Source organism: Pecten maximus, chromosome 12 (genome assembly GCF_902652985.1).
Source record: "Pecten maximus chromosome 12, xPecMax1.1, whole genome shotgun sequence".
Classification (NCBI taxonomy): domain Eukaryota; kingdom Metazoa; phylum Mollusca; class Bivalvia; order Pectinida; family Pectinidae; genus Pecten; species Pecten maximus.
In genome coordinates, this window is record NC_047026.1 from 40,104,629 (window position 1) to 40,118,441 (window position 13,813).

At 37.2% G+C, this 13,813-nt stretch overlaps 1 protein-coding gene across 1 annotated transcript in view; it reads right to left on the bottom strand.

The window, feature by feature from the left end:
- Nucleotides 1-2,463: 2,463 nt before the first annotated feature.
- The window catches only part of LOC117339959 (exportin-7-like), a 47,176-nt gene continuing 35,826 nt past the window's right edge, over nucleotides 2,464-13,813 (bottom strand). Inside the window, exons 26-29 of the mRNA XM_033901682.1 lie at nucleotides 10,165-10,325; nucleotides 9,476-9,574; nucleotides 8,084-8,211; nucleotides 2,464-7,567 (exon numbers count right to left, since the gene is read on the bottom strand). Of these exons, the coding sequence (XP_033757573.1) occupies nucleotides 7,453-7,567; nucleotides 8,084-8,211; nucleotides 9,476-9,574; nucleotides 10,165-10,325 (503 nt within the window). The 3' untranslated portion in view covers nucleotides 2,464-7,452. The remainder of the gene's footprint in view (nucleotides 7,568-8,083; nucleotides 8,212-9,475; nucleotides 9,575-10,164; nucleotides 10,326-13,813) is intronic.

The following is a 13,813-nucleotide window of genomic DNA, read 5'->3' on the forward strand; positions in this document are numbered from 1 at the left end:
TGCCAGAGTACTACGAAATAGAATTTTTATGATGTCTATTTTTGATGCAAATTGATACCAAAATAAAGGTGATCGAAGATGTGGTGTTTTACCAGCACCTACTTAACATGGCAGTGTTATCAATGAAATAGGATACTTTTCCTTGTGGAACACCTGGTCCCCTTCTCCTTGTACGTTTTCAGACATCTCTGTGTTTATGTCTTGTCTATATTTTATAATTCTCCTTGTACGTTTTCAGACATTTTATGATTTTATTCAGAATTACATGTTGACATTAATTTTGTTAGTTTAAGGAGAAAGAACTTGTAAATAGATTGTATCCTCAGTAAGTAGATTATCAAATAAGAGACCTACACGCTCACCTGACCAATCAGTTAATTGTTGCTATGCAACTAAAGCGAGTCACATTTCATGTAGAGATTAGACATTTCCTAAAACAACTTTAAGATCTTCCAATATATTTATTACCCCCGGTTGATGGAATAGTGCAGATAAATAGTTAATAAATCCTTTCTTTCATGTGCATATCAAATAACAATGTAAATGATGTCAAAGGTCAACATATAAGTAAATAAAGGTCACAGGTCAAATTGTTTCAATTGTTTCAATATGTTATACCGGTACTTCTCATTTGCTTATCATATAGCAATGAAAAGTTAAGTTAAATGTCAATATAAAGGTCACCAAAGGTCTTAGGTCAATATGTCTACTTTGAATTTCATGTTAGCTCAGTTGTAGTGGTGCAGTGTTCGTCGTCAACTTTTCCCTTATGAACAACTTCTTCTAATCAAATATCCATGAGGCACAGGGTCATGATATTGTGCCAGTAGCATGCTGGGACGAAAGGCTTCCCAGATAGCTCAAATAAATCACATTGACCTACTTTCAAGGTCACGGGTCAAATGTGTGAAAATCTTTTAATAACCTCTCAAAAATAAAGAGACCAGCGATCAAGATATTGGACCAGTAAAATGTTGAGATGGACTTCCAAGTTCGTTGAAACAAGTGACCTTGATATACTTTCAATGTCACAGGGATCAACTGTGTTGAAATCTTTAAACAACTCCTGCTCATTAACCATGAGATCCAAAGTTCATAACATTTGGCCAGTAGTCTACTCAGATGAAGGACAACAGCATTTCATTCAAGTTCATAGGAATAATACATGTTAAAACATTCACACAACTTCTCATTTGGTATGAAGGGCAACAAATTTGTAAAATGAATGACCTTGACCTACATTCAAGATATACTGCTCATGATCATTAACCACGAGGCATATGGTCATGTTGGGCCTGTAACATGTTGGTGAGAAGGACTACCAAAGTGAAATGAATGACATTGACCTACATTCAAGATACACAGCTCATTAACCATGACGCATATGGTCATATTGGGCCTATAGCATGTTGGTATGAAGGGCTACCGAATTTGTGAAATGAACGACCTTGACCTACATTCAAAATACACAGCTCATTAACCATGACACATATTGTCATATTGGGCCTGTAGCATCATGGTAAGAAGGACTACCAAATTTTGCAAATAATGACCTTGACCTACATTCAAGGTCACACTGTTTTAAACAACTTTTTCTCATTAAAGAGGCCCAGGGTTATGATGTATGGCCAGTAGCATGTTGGGATGAAGGACTGCCAGGTTTGTTCAAATGAATAACCTTCCCATACTTTCAAGGTCACAAGCAGCAAGTGTCAAACTTTTTCTCATAAACAAATAGACACAGTGTCATGATATCGAGAGAGAGAGAGAGAAGCAAGCGGGGATGGAGGACTACCAGTATTGTTTTAAACTTTCTGGCAGGTCCCTTGAAGATTCTATTACTATCAATAGAGGTTATGATATTGGGCCAGTAGTATGCTAGGCTGGAGGGCTAAAAGATATGTTTCAATGAATAAACTGACACTTCTTTGAATATCAATTGAATGAAAAGATAATAAGCTTAACATTAACATAATGACATAATCAACTTTGAAGTTGTAATCAATAGGCGAGTGACACAGGCCCACTGGGCCTCTTGTTTTAATATCAAATTAAACTCAATATGTTAAGTTATGCCAATCATCATATGATAAAATGGTCATCAATTCTCAGTGTGGTGTAGTTTTTATTAGTATAATCTAAACAATGTAAAGTTGTGTCATGGTGAATAAACAACTTAATAATTTATCATCCTCGATACATTTAGATGTTAAAACAGTAGCAGCTGTTCAGGAAAGTCCTTTCAACATTCTTGTGACACTAATCATATTTGATTTATAACTTCTAAATAGATTTCTAAAATGGTGGCCATATTGAACTTTATTTTCACTTAGATATTTGGTCAGGACCTTTTCAAAGCAAGTTTCACCTACATCAGCCAGGGGTTTGATATCTTGTAGCAATAAACACTCCCACGAGTCTCGGGTAATAAGCTAGAGAGAAGGATTCACACAACAACAGAAATATCATAATCAATCATATTTTATTTCCTCCAAACAACATACTATAGAATAACAACATGGAAAACAGTTAATTTCGTTCAGAAACCGTACCCTCAGGAAGCATGTATATATCACTGCTAGCGATGTACGATGCTCAATAGTGACACACGTGAGCAAATACATGTGACAGATGTATCCCGACTTCTAAAAGCAGACACAAACACAACTCCCAAGACATTTCTCTAGCCCAGTCACACCACGATGCCATCATTTCCCTCACCCAGTCATAACATAATGCTATAATTTCCCTCCCCCTGCAGTCACACTATGATGATAAAATTTCCCTCTCCCAGTCTCACTATGATGCTAAATTTTCCCTCACCCAGTCACACCCTGATACAATTATTTCCCTCACCCAGTCATAACATAATGCTATAATTTCCCTCCCCCTGCAGTCACACTATGATGATAAAATTTCCCTCTCCCAGTCTCACTATGATGCTAAATTTTCCCTCACCCAGTCACACCCTGATACAATTATTTCCCTCACCCAGTCATAACATAATGCTATAATTTCCCTCCCCCTGCAGTCACACTATGATGATAAAATTTCCCTCTCCCAGTCTCACTATGATGCTATCATTTCCCTCACCCAGTCACATCATACTATTATTTCCTTCACCCAGTCACACCATGATACTATCATATCCCTCTTATCACACAATGATGCTATAATTTCCCCCTCCCCGTCCCCCCAAGACGAGGGCCACACGAAGGCATGATATAGTAAAATGTGTTTATAACACATTCAACAGGGCCACACGAGGGCGTGATATAGTAAAATGTGTTTATGACACATTCAACAGGGCCACACGAGGGCGTGATATAGTAAAATGTGTTTATGACACATTCAACAGGGCCACACGAGGGCGTGATATAGTAAAATGTGTTTATGACACATTCAACAGGGCCACACGAGGGCGTGATATAGTAAAATGTGTTTATGACACATTCAACAGGGCCACAGGATGTTATTTAGACAATTCCTTACAGGAATTTTAAAAATAAATTTGATGAGAAATTAGGGATATTTAACTTTCATCATAATCAGTCGAAATTTATATCGTCTTACAAAAGTTTTACTGCAACAGTATTTTACTGTTCTACATATATCTATTTGATTAATTAGGGAATTGATAGATCTACTATGTGTCCCTGTATGAGGTCTGGTGATCCTACATATTCTAATATATAAAGAGACATGTAGGTCCCTGTGACCTACTTTTAGCATGTAATACTCTACCATCTGTTTCTAATTGTATACCAAGTTTGGTAGTCTTAATGAAAATGTTAACCAGGACATGTTGACATGTGAACCAGCTGAGCATGTTGGCATGAACAGACATGTGAACCAGGACATGTTGTTGACATGTGAACCAGGACATGTTGACATTAACAGATATGTGAACCAGGACATGCTGTTGACATGTGAACCAGGACATGTTGTTGACATGTGAACCAGGACATGTTGACATAAACAGATATGTGAACCAGGACATGTTGTTGACATGTGAACCAGGACATGGTGACATTAACAGATATGTGAACCAGGACATGTTGTTGACATGTGAACCAGGACATGTTGTTGACATGTGAACCAGGGCATGTTGTTGACATGTGAACCAGGACATGTTGTTGACATGTGAACCAGGACATGTTGACATAATTCCTAATGATTTAATTATTTCATGTAGGATGAATTTGAAGTCCATCCAAGGAGAGACTGGGCACGGTCTACTAATGGAGTTATCACTATATAGAATCTAGTACATAGTGTTTTATCAATGAACAAAGGAGATCTCTATAGGAAAGCACTGATACAGCGAGGTGACATTTTTATCTGACCAAGGCAGCATAATGACATGAGTTCTTTATATTAAACATATCTTACACATGGTCATAATTTGTAAATAGAGCACTTTTTGTTATAAATGTTGAAGTACTATCTAGCATAAAAAAAGCATATACAACTGTACATTCAGTGTTAATGGTATGTAAATCGAGCACTTTTTTAATAGGAGTACAAGCACTTTTCAGGACAGCATTTGCAACAAAATGCCAAGAGTATTTGTATATATCATGATTAAAACACATCTTGTGATCATGTGCATGTTTTCTATTTTTTAGTACAAAACTACCAGGCAAATAGCAATATTTTGTTTTGAGGAGAGATATTCATCAATAAATTATTTGTCAATGACTGTTTCAGAAATCTGAGTGATGCGAGTGGCATATTTAGAATTAGCAATTTAGAATTAGCAATGTCCAAACAACTGACCATGACATGAGCCGATGTCCAAACAATTGACCATGACATGAGCCGATGTCCCAACAACTGACCATGACATGAGCCGATGTCCAAACAACTGACCATGACATGAGCCGATGTCCAAACAATAGTTTGAGTACCCAATGTTATATTATTTTCATAAAGTAAGGATTATCTACTATTTTCTCTCCGCCTGTATATGATTTTGAAATTTCTAATTCTGTAAAATCATAGTTTTCAATATATGTTAATTCCTTTGTTTTAATTTTCAAACAATATTCAATGTACAAGATAGTGTACACATAATTTCAAAGTAGACGTACATATGTATTATATTTTTCTCGTATAAAGCACTTTTATTTAAGTAAATTTTAGAAATAGTGATTCAGCACTTTTCAAGGCTTCTATCATAAATTCAAGCACTTTTTTATAGATTGTTCTACCTCGGATATTGTAAATATGACTGTTTCTACCTACAAGTGTTACATACCAACTAGCAACTACACAACAATCTGTAGAGCAATTCAGAGTCAAGTTTCTTTTAGCTTAATGATGAAGTCTTAATTGATTATTATCTCAAATTTCAAAATACTTGTTAACATGGATTATCAGACCCCATGAACATACAGTATAATCACAATCAGACCAACTAAACATGCTCTCAAAACATATTTTTTACAGACATTACATGTACAGCATGCCCTCACAAACACTGGTACATGTACACCAATCAATGCATGCCCTCACAAATATTGGTACATGTACACCAAACACTGCATGCCCTCACAAATATTGGTACATGTACACCAAACACTGCATGCCCTCACAAACACTGGTACATATACACCAATCAATGCATGCCCTCTCAAACACTGGTTCATGTGCATGCCCTCACAAACTGGTACATGTACACCAATCAATGCATGCCCTCACAAACACTGGTGCATGTACACCAATCAATGTGTGCCCTCACAAACACGGTACATGTACACCAATCAATGCATGCCCTCACAAACACTGGTTCATGTACACCAAACACTGCATGCCCTCACAAACATTGGTGCATGTACACCAAACACTGCATGCCCTCACAAACACTAGTGCATGTACACCAATCAATGCATACCCTCACAAACACTGGTTCATGTACACCAAACACTGCATGCCCTCACAAACACTGGTGCATGTACACCAATCAATGCATGCCCTCACAAACACTGGTACATGTACACCAATCAATGCATGCCCTCACAAACACCGGTACATGTACACCAATCAATGCATGCCCTCACAAACACTGGTGCATGTACACCAATCAATGCATGCCCTCACAAACACTGGTACATGTACACCAATCAATGCATGCCCTCACAAACACCGGTACATGTACACCAATCAATGCATGCCCTCACAAACACTGGTACATTTACACCAATCAATGCATGCCCTCACAAACTCTGGTACATGTACACCAATCAATGCATGCCCTCACAAACATTGGTACATGTACACCAATCAATATATGCCCTCACAAACAGGTACATGTACACCGATCAATATATGCCCTCACAAACACTGGTACATGTACACCAATCAATGCATGCCCTCACAAACACTGGTTCATGTACACCAATCAATGCATGCCCTCACAAACAATCGTACATGTACACCAATCAATGCATGACCACACATTTACAAACACTACCACTGATGAAGGGAACATGTCATCTTAAACACCCTTTATAAGACAAATACACCCTCATGTGAGTCAGACAAACACCCTCACACGAGTCAGATAAACACCCTCACGAGACAAACACTCTCACACAGGCACATTTCAAACTAAATCCATGCATATCACACTGTTGCTATGAAAACACCCTATCACCCACAATTTCTATCTTATATAACATTCACTAAGTTTAACTTCATCTGACATTTTACATTAACAGATGTATATGCTATTAAGCAGAAATTGTTCAATAATTTCTGATTTTGATTCATCTCCCCCACCAGCTGTGTTTTATAAACCACCCTATGTGATATCAAATTCATTCCAACAGTTGACTTCTGGATTTCACAGTGAAAAAGTATTTTAACTGAAACCATGAGATATGTGTAGTGTATTAAAACTGTTACCTTACGTAAACAAGCCATATAACAGACTTGTTTAAATCAGCATCGTCTAGTGAAGAACAATGGCTAAAAGTGTACACAACCAAGTGCAGATTCCAAACCAATAACTGTTAATTGAATAAATCCAAATTTGACAGCAACTCATAAAGATATTTCACACTTTTCTGAACATGTTGCTCTTTAACAAACTTTCTGCTAGCACACAGTAGCACACATTGTATTTTTCTGGTCTATACCAGAATATTTTTTTTCCAATTTTCTCTGGAGTCCTGTTTTCTGGGCCTGAGAAATCACAGTCGACACAAATGTTGAATACATCCATATCCAGGCTGACGATGATGATAATGATAATCCACATGACCTCAAAGAAGTCCAGTAAATGATTAGCCACTCCATAACAAATGTTCAACACTAAAATGACCATGCTCACCATAGCTTAGTGTCCAGTTATCCAGACAATGTCCGTCCACACCACTAGTCGCAGAACCGAGGCCGAGCGACACTTAAGAGATTACCTAGAAACACACTCACACCAGAACACTAATATTAGCTGTAACTCATCATGTCCAGTGAGGAAGAAGAAGGAATTGGACTTTGGCCGCCGGGGGCTTTTAAAGAGTCATTCACATCCCGACGAAACACTGACAAATTCTGTGTAAACCTGAAATATAAAAATCCAATCAATCAATCGATGAAAACTTGACTATTGAAATCCTTGAGTTCAAAAATTGATAAATTTATCCCGATAATAACTTAAAACATGACAAACATGAAACAGAAATAAGAAATTTATTTTATTTTATGAGATTGGAAACTTTACCTACAAGATCATATAAATATTGGGAGTTATTTAACAGAGGCATTGTTTAAATATTTGTTTTAATGCTAAATCATGTTGGTAAAACTTTCAAACATTCTTCATCACTGTTTTTATGAGATCCGTAAGTCATGAGGGACACCTGTGTTAGTTGAGAGTGAAATCATCATGTAGGTATAACTGACCAAGAACCTTGGCAAAGCAGCAAAGTAAGGGTGGGGGGTATTACAGTATAAAGAAATAGTATTTGTTAACTTTATTCATCTTTTTACTGAACTGCAATAGACATGGATTCTTATCGGGCATAGGCTTATTGCCTGATGAATCAGTCACTAGAAAAATTGACAATGAAAATCTTACCTATCTCTGTTTTTGGTCAAAAGTGACCGTTCAATTCCATTCATTAAGTTCTCAAAGCACTGGACCATCCTCTGTTGTTTATCCCCAGGCTGACTGGAGATGATACTGTCTCGTAACTTGTTAAAGTACTGAAATATAACCAAGCAGTAACTGGATATTAAACACAACATTTTACTGTACACTTGATCATTACATTTTGATAACTCAAGAGAAGCGACACGTATTATTCTTACCCACTAGAATATGTCTGTGAGACTAATAGTGTACTCCACTTGGGAGTGATAGGTAACCTCATCCTGAAGTTACCAAGGTCAACATGTGTTTTACAACTGAGGAATCTTAATCTGAGTATAGAGATTTCACATCTCAACTCCAAGAGTGTGTACGGTAGCTTTTTCCTACCCTGTCTTATATACCATGCAATGTTCACACATATCACTGAGGAATCCCTAACTCTAACCCTCAACCCTATGGTGAGACAAGAATATGCATCAGGGATGAGCCATATAAGGACAAACAGCTGTATGATGTCCCTAACATCACTGACGAGTCATAGAAGGACAAACAGCTGTATGATGTCCCTAACATCACTGACGAGTAATAAAAGGACGAAACAGCTGTATGTTGTCCGGTCCCTAACATCACTGACGAGTAATAGAAGGACGAAACAGATGTATGATGTCTCTAACATCACTGGCGAGTCCTAGAAGGCTGAAACAGCTGTATTATGTCCTTACATCACTGACGAGTCCTAGAAGGGCAAAACAGCTGTATGATGTCTCTAACATCACTGACGAGTCATAGCTGTGTTATGGTGCAGTCCAATTCATTTTGACTCTACTGTATCTAACAATTCGTTTTGAAAGGTGCTAATATCTGGTGTGTCTTTTGTACAATCACCAGAATAATTGTGGATACACCTGTATCACTAGAATAATTGTGGACACACCTGTATCACCAGAATAACTGTGGATATACCTGTGTCACCAGAATTGTGGATACACCTGTATCACTAGAATAATTGTGGATACACCTGTATCACCAGAATAATTGTGGATACACCTGTTCAGGTTGAGAGAAAAGACTGTTTGTACTAGCTCACCTAATAGAAGTTTGTTAGGACTACACCCCCTGCTCAGGTAAATACAGATTACACCCCGTGCTCAGGTAAATACAGATTACACCCCCTGCTCAGGTAAATACAGATTAATACAACACTTAACTTGTTCAAATGGAGGGGTCCAGCCATATCAATATGTTGAGTTAAATGGAGATGACATATTCATAGCTGGTTTTTGAGAGAAAGCAACATGAACATGATTCAGTCATTGAAGACTACCACAACTATACATACCTCTTATTTCAGTGAAATGTGTGAAGACGAATACATACCTCCTCATTTAGTAAGATAAGACCTAATAGCGGCCTGGACATGGACCATTGGTTACGACAATCTTCAAACATGATGATATTTAGTACAGTTGACAGCATCTAAAGCAGATAGAAATTGAGTTTGTAATTTTTTACCAGGAAGCAGACATTCCTCAGGGGTTAGAGATGTATCAAAATATTCAAGGTACAAAATAATGCATCCTGAGTCAAGATTATTCTGGGTTCGGTTTAGATAGGTTTTCTGATTATTCAGGGTTCCTTTGAGACAGTGTTTCTTTTATATAAGCGATATTTGTCCTCTAATAGTCCAAGTTCAAGTCAGAATGATATCCGTTAAAGTATATAAACTCTTGGTCAGTTTAGACAGGCTTTTTGGTAGGATACTGGGTTTTTTTAAGATAATTCCAATTTACACAGGTCTTCTGGTAAAAGGACAACTTAGCTTAGTTTGGACAGGTTTTTGTCTTTTTATAAAAGGACAACTTAAGTTCAGTCTGGACAGGTTTTTGTCTTTTTATAAAAGGACAACTTAAGTTCAGTCTGGACAGGTTTTTGTCTTTTTATAAAAGGACAACTTAAGTTCAGTCTGGACAGGTTTTTGTCTTTTTATAAAAGGACAACTTAAGTTCAGTTTGGACATGTTTTTGCTTAATCAATGCTCAGCATGGACAGAATAACTGGTACAACACCTGTTGGAGGATATCAGGATGGAGTTCGAGAATACGCAGGAAGGCCTCGCTGTCAGGAACCGTTCCCGGGTGAGATTTCTTCTTTTTGGTCGTGAGGCGTTTGAACAAGTATGTGATGATGGTATCAAGGGTAGCACAGCACCCCGTACAAACCATTGTGTCTGAAGGGTAAAGATAAATGAGTACAAACCATTGTGTCTGAAGGGTAAAGATAAATGAGTACAAACCATTGTGTCTGAAGGGAGAAGATAAATGAGTACAAACCATTGTGTCTGAAGGGTAAAGATCAATGAGTACAAACCATTGTGTCTGAAGGGAGAAGATAAATGAGTACAAACCATCGTGTCTGAAGGGAGAAGATAAATGAGTACAAACCATTGTGTCTGAAGGTAAAGATCAATGAGTACAAACCATTGTGTCTGAAGGTAAAGATCAATGAGTACAAACCATTGTGTCTGAAGGGTAAAGATCAATGAGTACAAACCATTGTGTCTGAAGGGTAAAGATCAATGAGTACAAACCATTGTGTCTGAAGGTAAAGATAAATGAGTACAAACCATTGTGTCTGAAGGTAAAGATCAATGAGTACAAACCATTGTGTCTGAAGGTAAAGATCAATGAGTACAAACCATTGTGTCTGAAGGGTAAAGATAAATGAGTACAAACCATTGTGTCTGAAGGGTAAAGATAAATGAGTACAAACCATTGTGTCTGAAGGGTAAAGATAAATGAGTACAAACCATTGTGTCTGAAGGGTAAAGATAAATGAGTACAAACCATTGTGTCTGAAGGGTAAAGATAAATGAGTACAAACCATTGTGTCTGAAGGGAGAAGATAAATGAGTACAAACCATTGTGTCTGAAGGTAAAGATCAATGAGTACAAACCATTGTGTCTGAAGGTAAAGATCAATGAGTACAAACCATTGTGTCTGAAGGGAGAAGATAAATGAGTACAAACCATTGTGTCTGAAGGTAAAGATCAATGAGTACAAACCATTGTGTCTGAAGGTAAAGATCAATGAGTACAAACCATTGTGTCTGAAGGGAGAAGATAAATGAGTACAAACCATTGTGTCTGAAGGTAAAGATAAATGAGTACAAACCATTGTGTCTGAAGGGTAAAGATAAATGAGTACAAACCATTGTGTCTGAAGGGTAAAGATCAATGAGTACAAACCATTGTGTCTGAAGGGTAAAGATAAATGAGTACAAACCATTGTGTCTGAAGGGTAAAGATCAATGAGTACAAACCATTGTGTCTGAAGGGTAAAGATAAATGAGTACAAACCATTGTGTCTGAAGGGAGAAGATAAATGAGTACAAACCATTGTGTCTGAAGGGTAAAGATAAATGAGTACAAACCATTGTGTCTGAAGGGTAAAGATAAATGAGTACAAACCATTGTGTCTGAAGGTAAAGATAAATGAGTACAAACCATTGTGTCTGAAGGGTAAAGATAAATGAGTACAAACCATTGTGTCTGAAGGGAGAAGATCAATGAGTACAAACCATTGTGTCTGAAGGGTAAAGATCAATGAGTACAAACCATTGTGTCTGAAGGGTAAAGATCAATGAGTACAAACCATTGTGTCTGAAGGGTAAAGATAAATGAGTACAAACCATTGTGTCTGAAGGGTAAAGATAAATGAGTACAAACCATCGTGTCTGAAGGGAGAAGATCAATGAGTACAAACCATTGTGTCTGAAGGGTAAAGATAAATGAGTACAAACCATTGTGTCTGAAGGGTAAAGATAAATGAGTACAAACCATTGTGTCTGAAGGGTAAAGATAAATGAGTACAAACCATTGTGTCTGAAGGGTAAAGATCAATGAGTACAAACCATTGTGTCTGAAGGGAGAAGATAAATGAGTACAAACCATTGTGTCTGAAGGGTAAAGATAAATGAGTACAAACCATTGTGTCTGAAGGGTAAAGATAAATGAGTACAAACCATTGTGTCTGAAGGGTAAAGATAAATGAGTACAAACCATTGTGTCTGAAGGGTAAAGATCAATGAGTACAAACCATTGTGTCTGAAGGGTAAAGATCAATGAGTACAAACCATTGTGTCTGAAGGGTAAAGATCAATGAGTACAAACCATTGTGTCTGAAGGGTAAAGATAAATGAGTACAAACCATTGTGTCTGAAGGGTAAAGATCAATGAGTACAAACCATTGTGTCTGAAGGGTAAAGATAAATGAGTACAAACCATTGTGTCTGAAGGGTAAAGATCAATGAGTACAAACCATTGTGTCTGAAGGGTAAAGATCAATGAGTACAAACCATTGTGTCTGAAGGGTAAAGATAAATGAGTACAAACCATTGTGTCTGAAGGGTAAAGATCAATGAGTACAAACCATTGTGTCTGAAGGGTAAAGATAAATGAGTACAAACCATTGTGTCTGAAGGGTAAAGATAAATGAGTACAAACCATTGTGTCTGAAGGGTAAAGATAAATGAGTACAAACCATCGTGTCTGAAGGGTAAAGATCAATGAGTACAAACCATTGTGTCTGAAGGGTAAAGATAAATGAGTACAAACCATTGTGTCTGAAGGTAAAGATAAATGAGTACAAACCATTGTGTCTGAAGGGAGAAGATAAATGAGTACAAACCATTGTGTCTGAAGGGTAAAGATCAATGAGTACAAACCATTGTGTCTGAAGGGTAAAGATAAATGAGTACAAACCATTGTGTCTGAAGGGTAAAGATCAATGAGTACAAACCATTGTGTCTGAAGGGTAAAGATAAATGAGTACAAACCATTGTGTCTGAAGGGTAAAGATAAATGAGTACAAACCATTGTGTCTGAAGGGTAAAGATAAATGAGTACAAACCATCGTGTCTGAAGGGTAAAGATCAATGAGTACAAACCATTGTGTCTGAAGGGTAAAGATAAATGAGTACAAACCATTGTGTCTGAAGGTAAAGATAAATGAGTACAAACCATTGTGTCTGAAGGGTAAAGATCAATGAGTACAAACCATTGTGTCTGAAGGGTAAAGATCAATGAGTACAAACCATTGTGTCTGAAGGGTAAAGATAAATGAGTACAAACCATTGTGTCTGAAGGTAAAGATAAATGAGTACAAACCATTGTGTCTGAAGGGTAAAGATCAATGAGTACAAACCATTGTGTCTGAAGGGTAAAGATCAATGAGTACAAACCATTGTGTCTGAAGGTAAGATAAATGAGTACAAACCATTGTGTCTGAAGGGTAAAGATCAATGAGTACAAACCATTGTGTCTGAAGGTAAAGATAAATGAGTACAAACCATTGTGTCTGAAGGTAAAGATCAATGAGTACAAACCATTGTGTCTGAAGGGTAAAGATCAATGAGTACAAACCATTGTGTCTGAAGGGTAAAGATCAATGAGTACAAACCATTGTGTCTGAAGGGTAAAGATCAATGAGTACAAACCATTGTGTCTGAAGGGTAAAGATCAATGAGTACAAACCATTGTGTCTGAAGGGTAAAGATCAATGAGTACAAACCATTGTGTCTGAAGGGTAAAGATAAATGAGTACAAACCATTGTGTCTGAAGGGTAAAGATCAATGAGTACAAACCATCGTGTCTGAAGGTAAAGATCAATGAGTACAAACCATTGTGTCTGAAGGGTAAAGATCAATGAGTACAAAC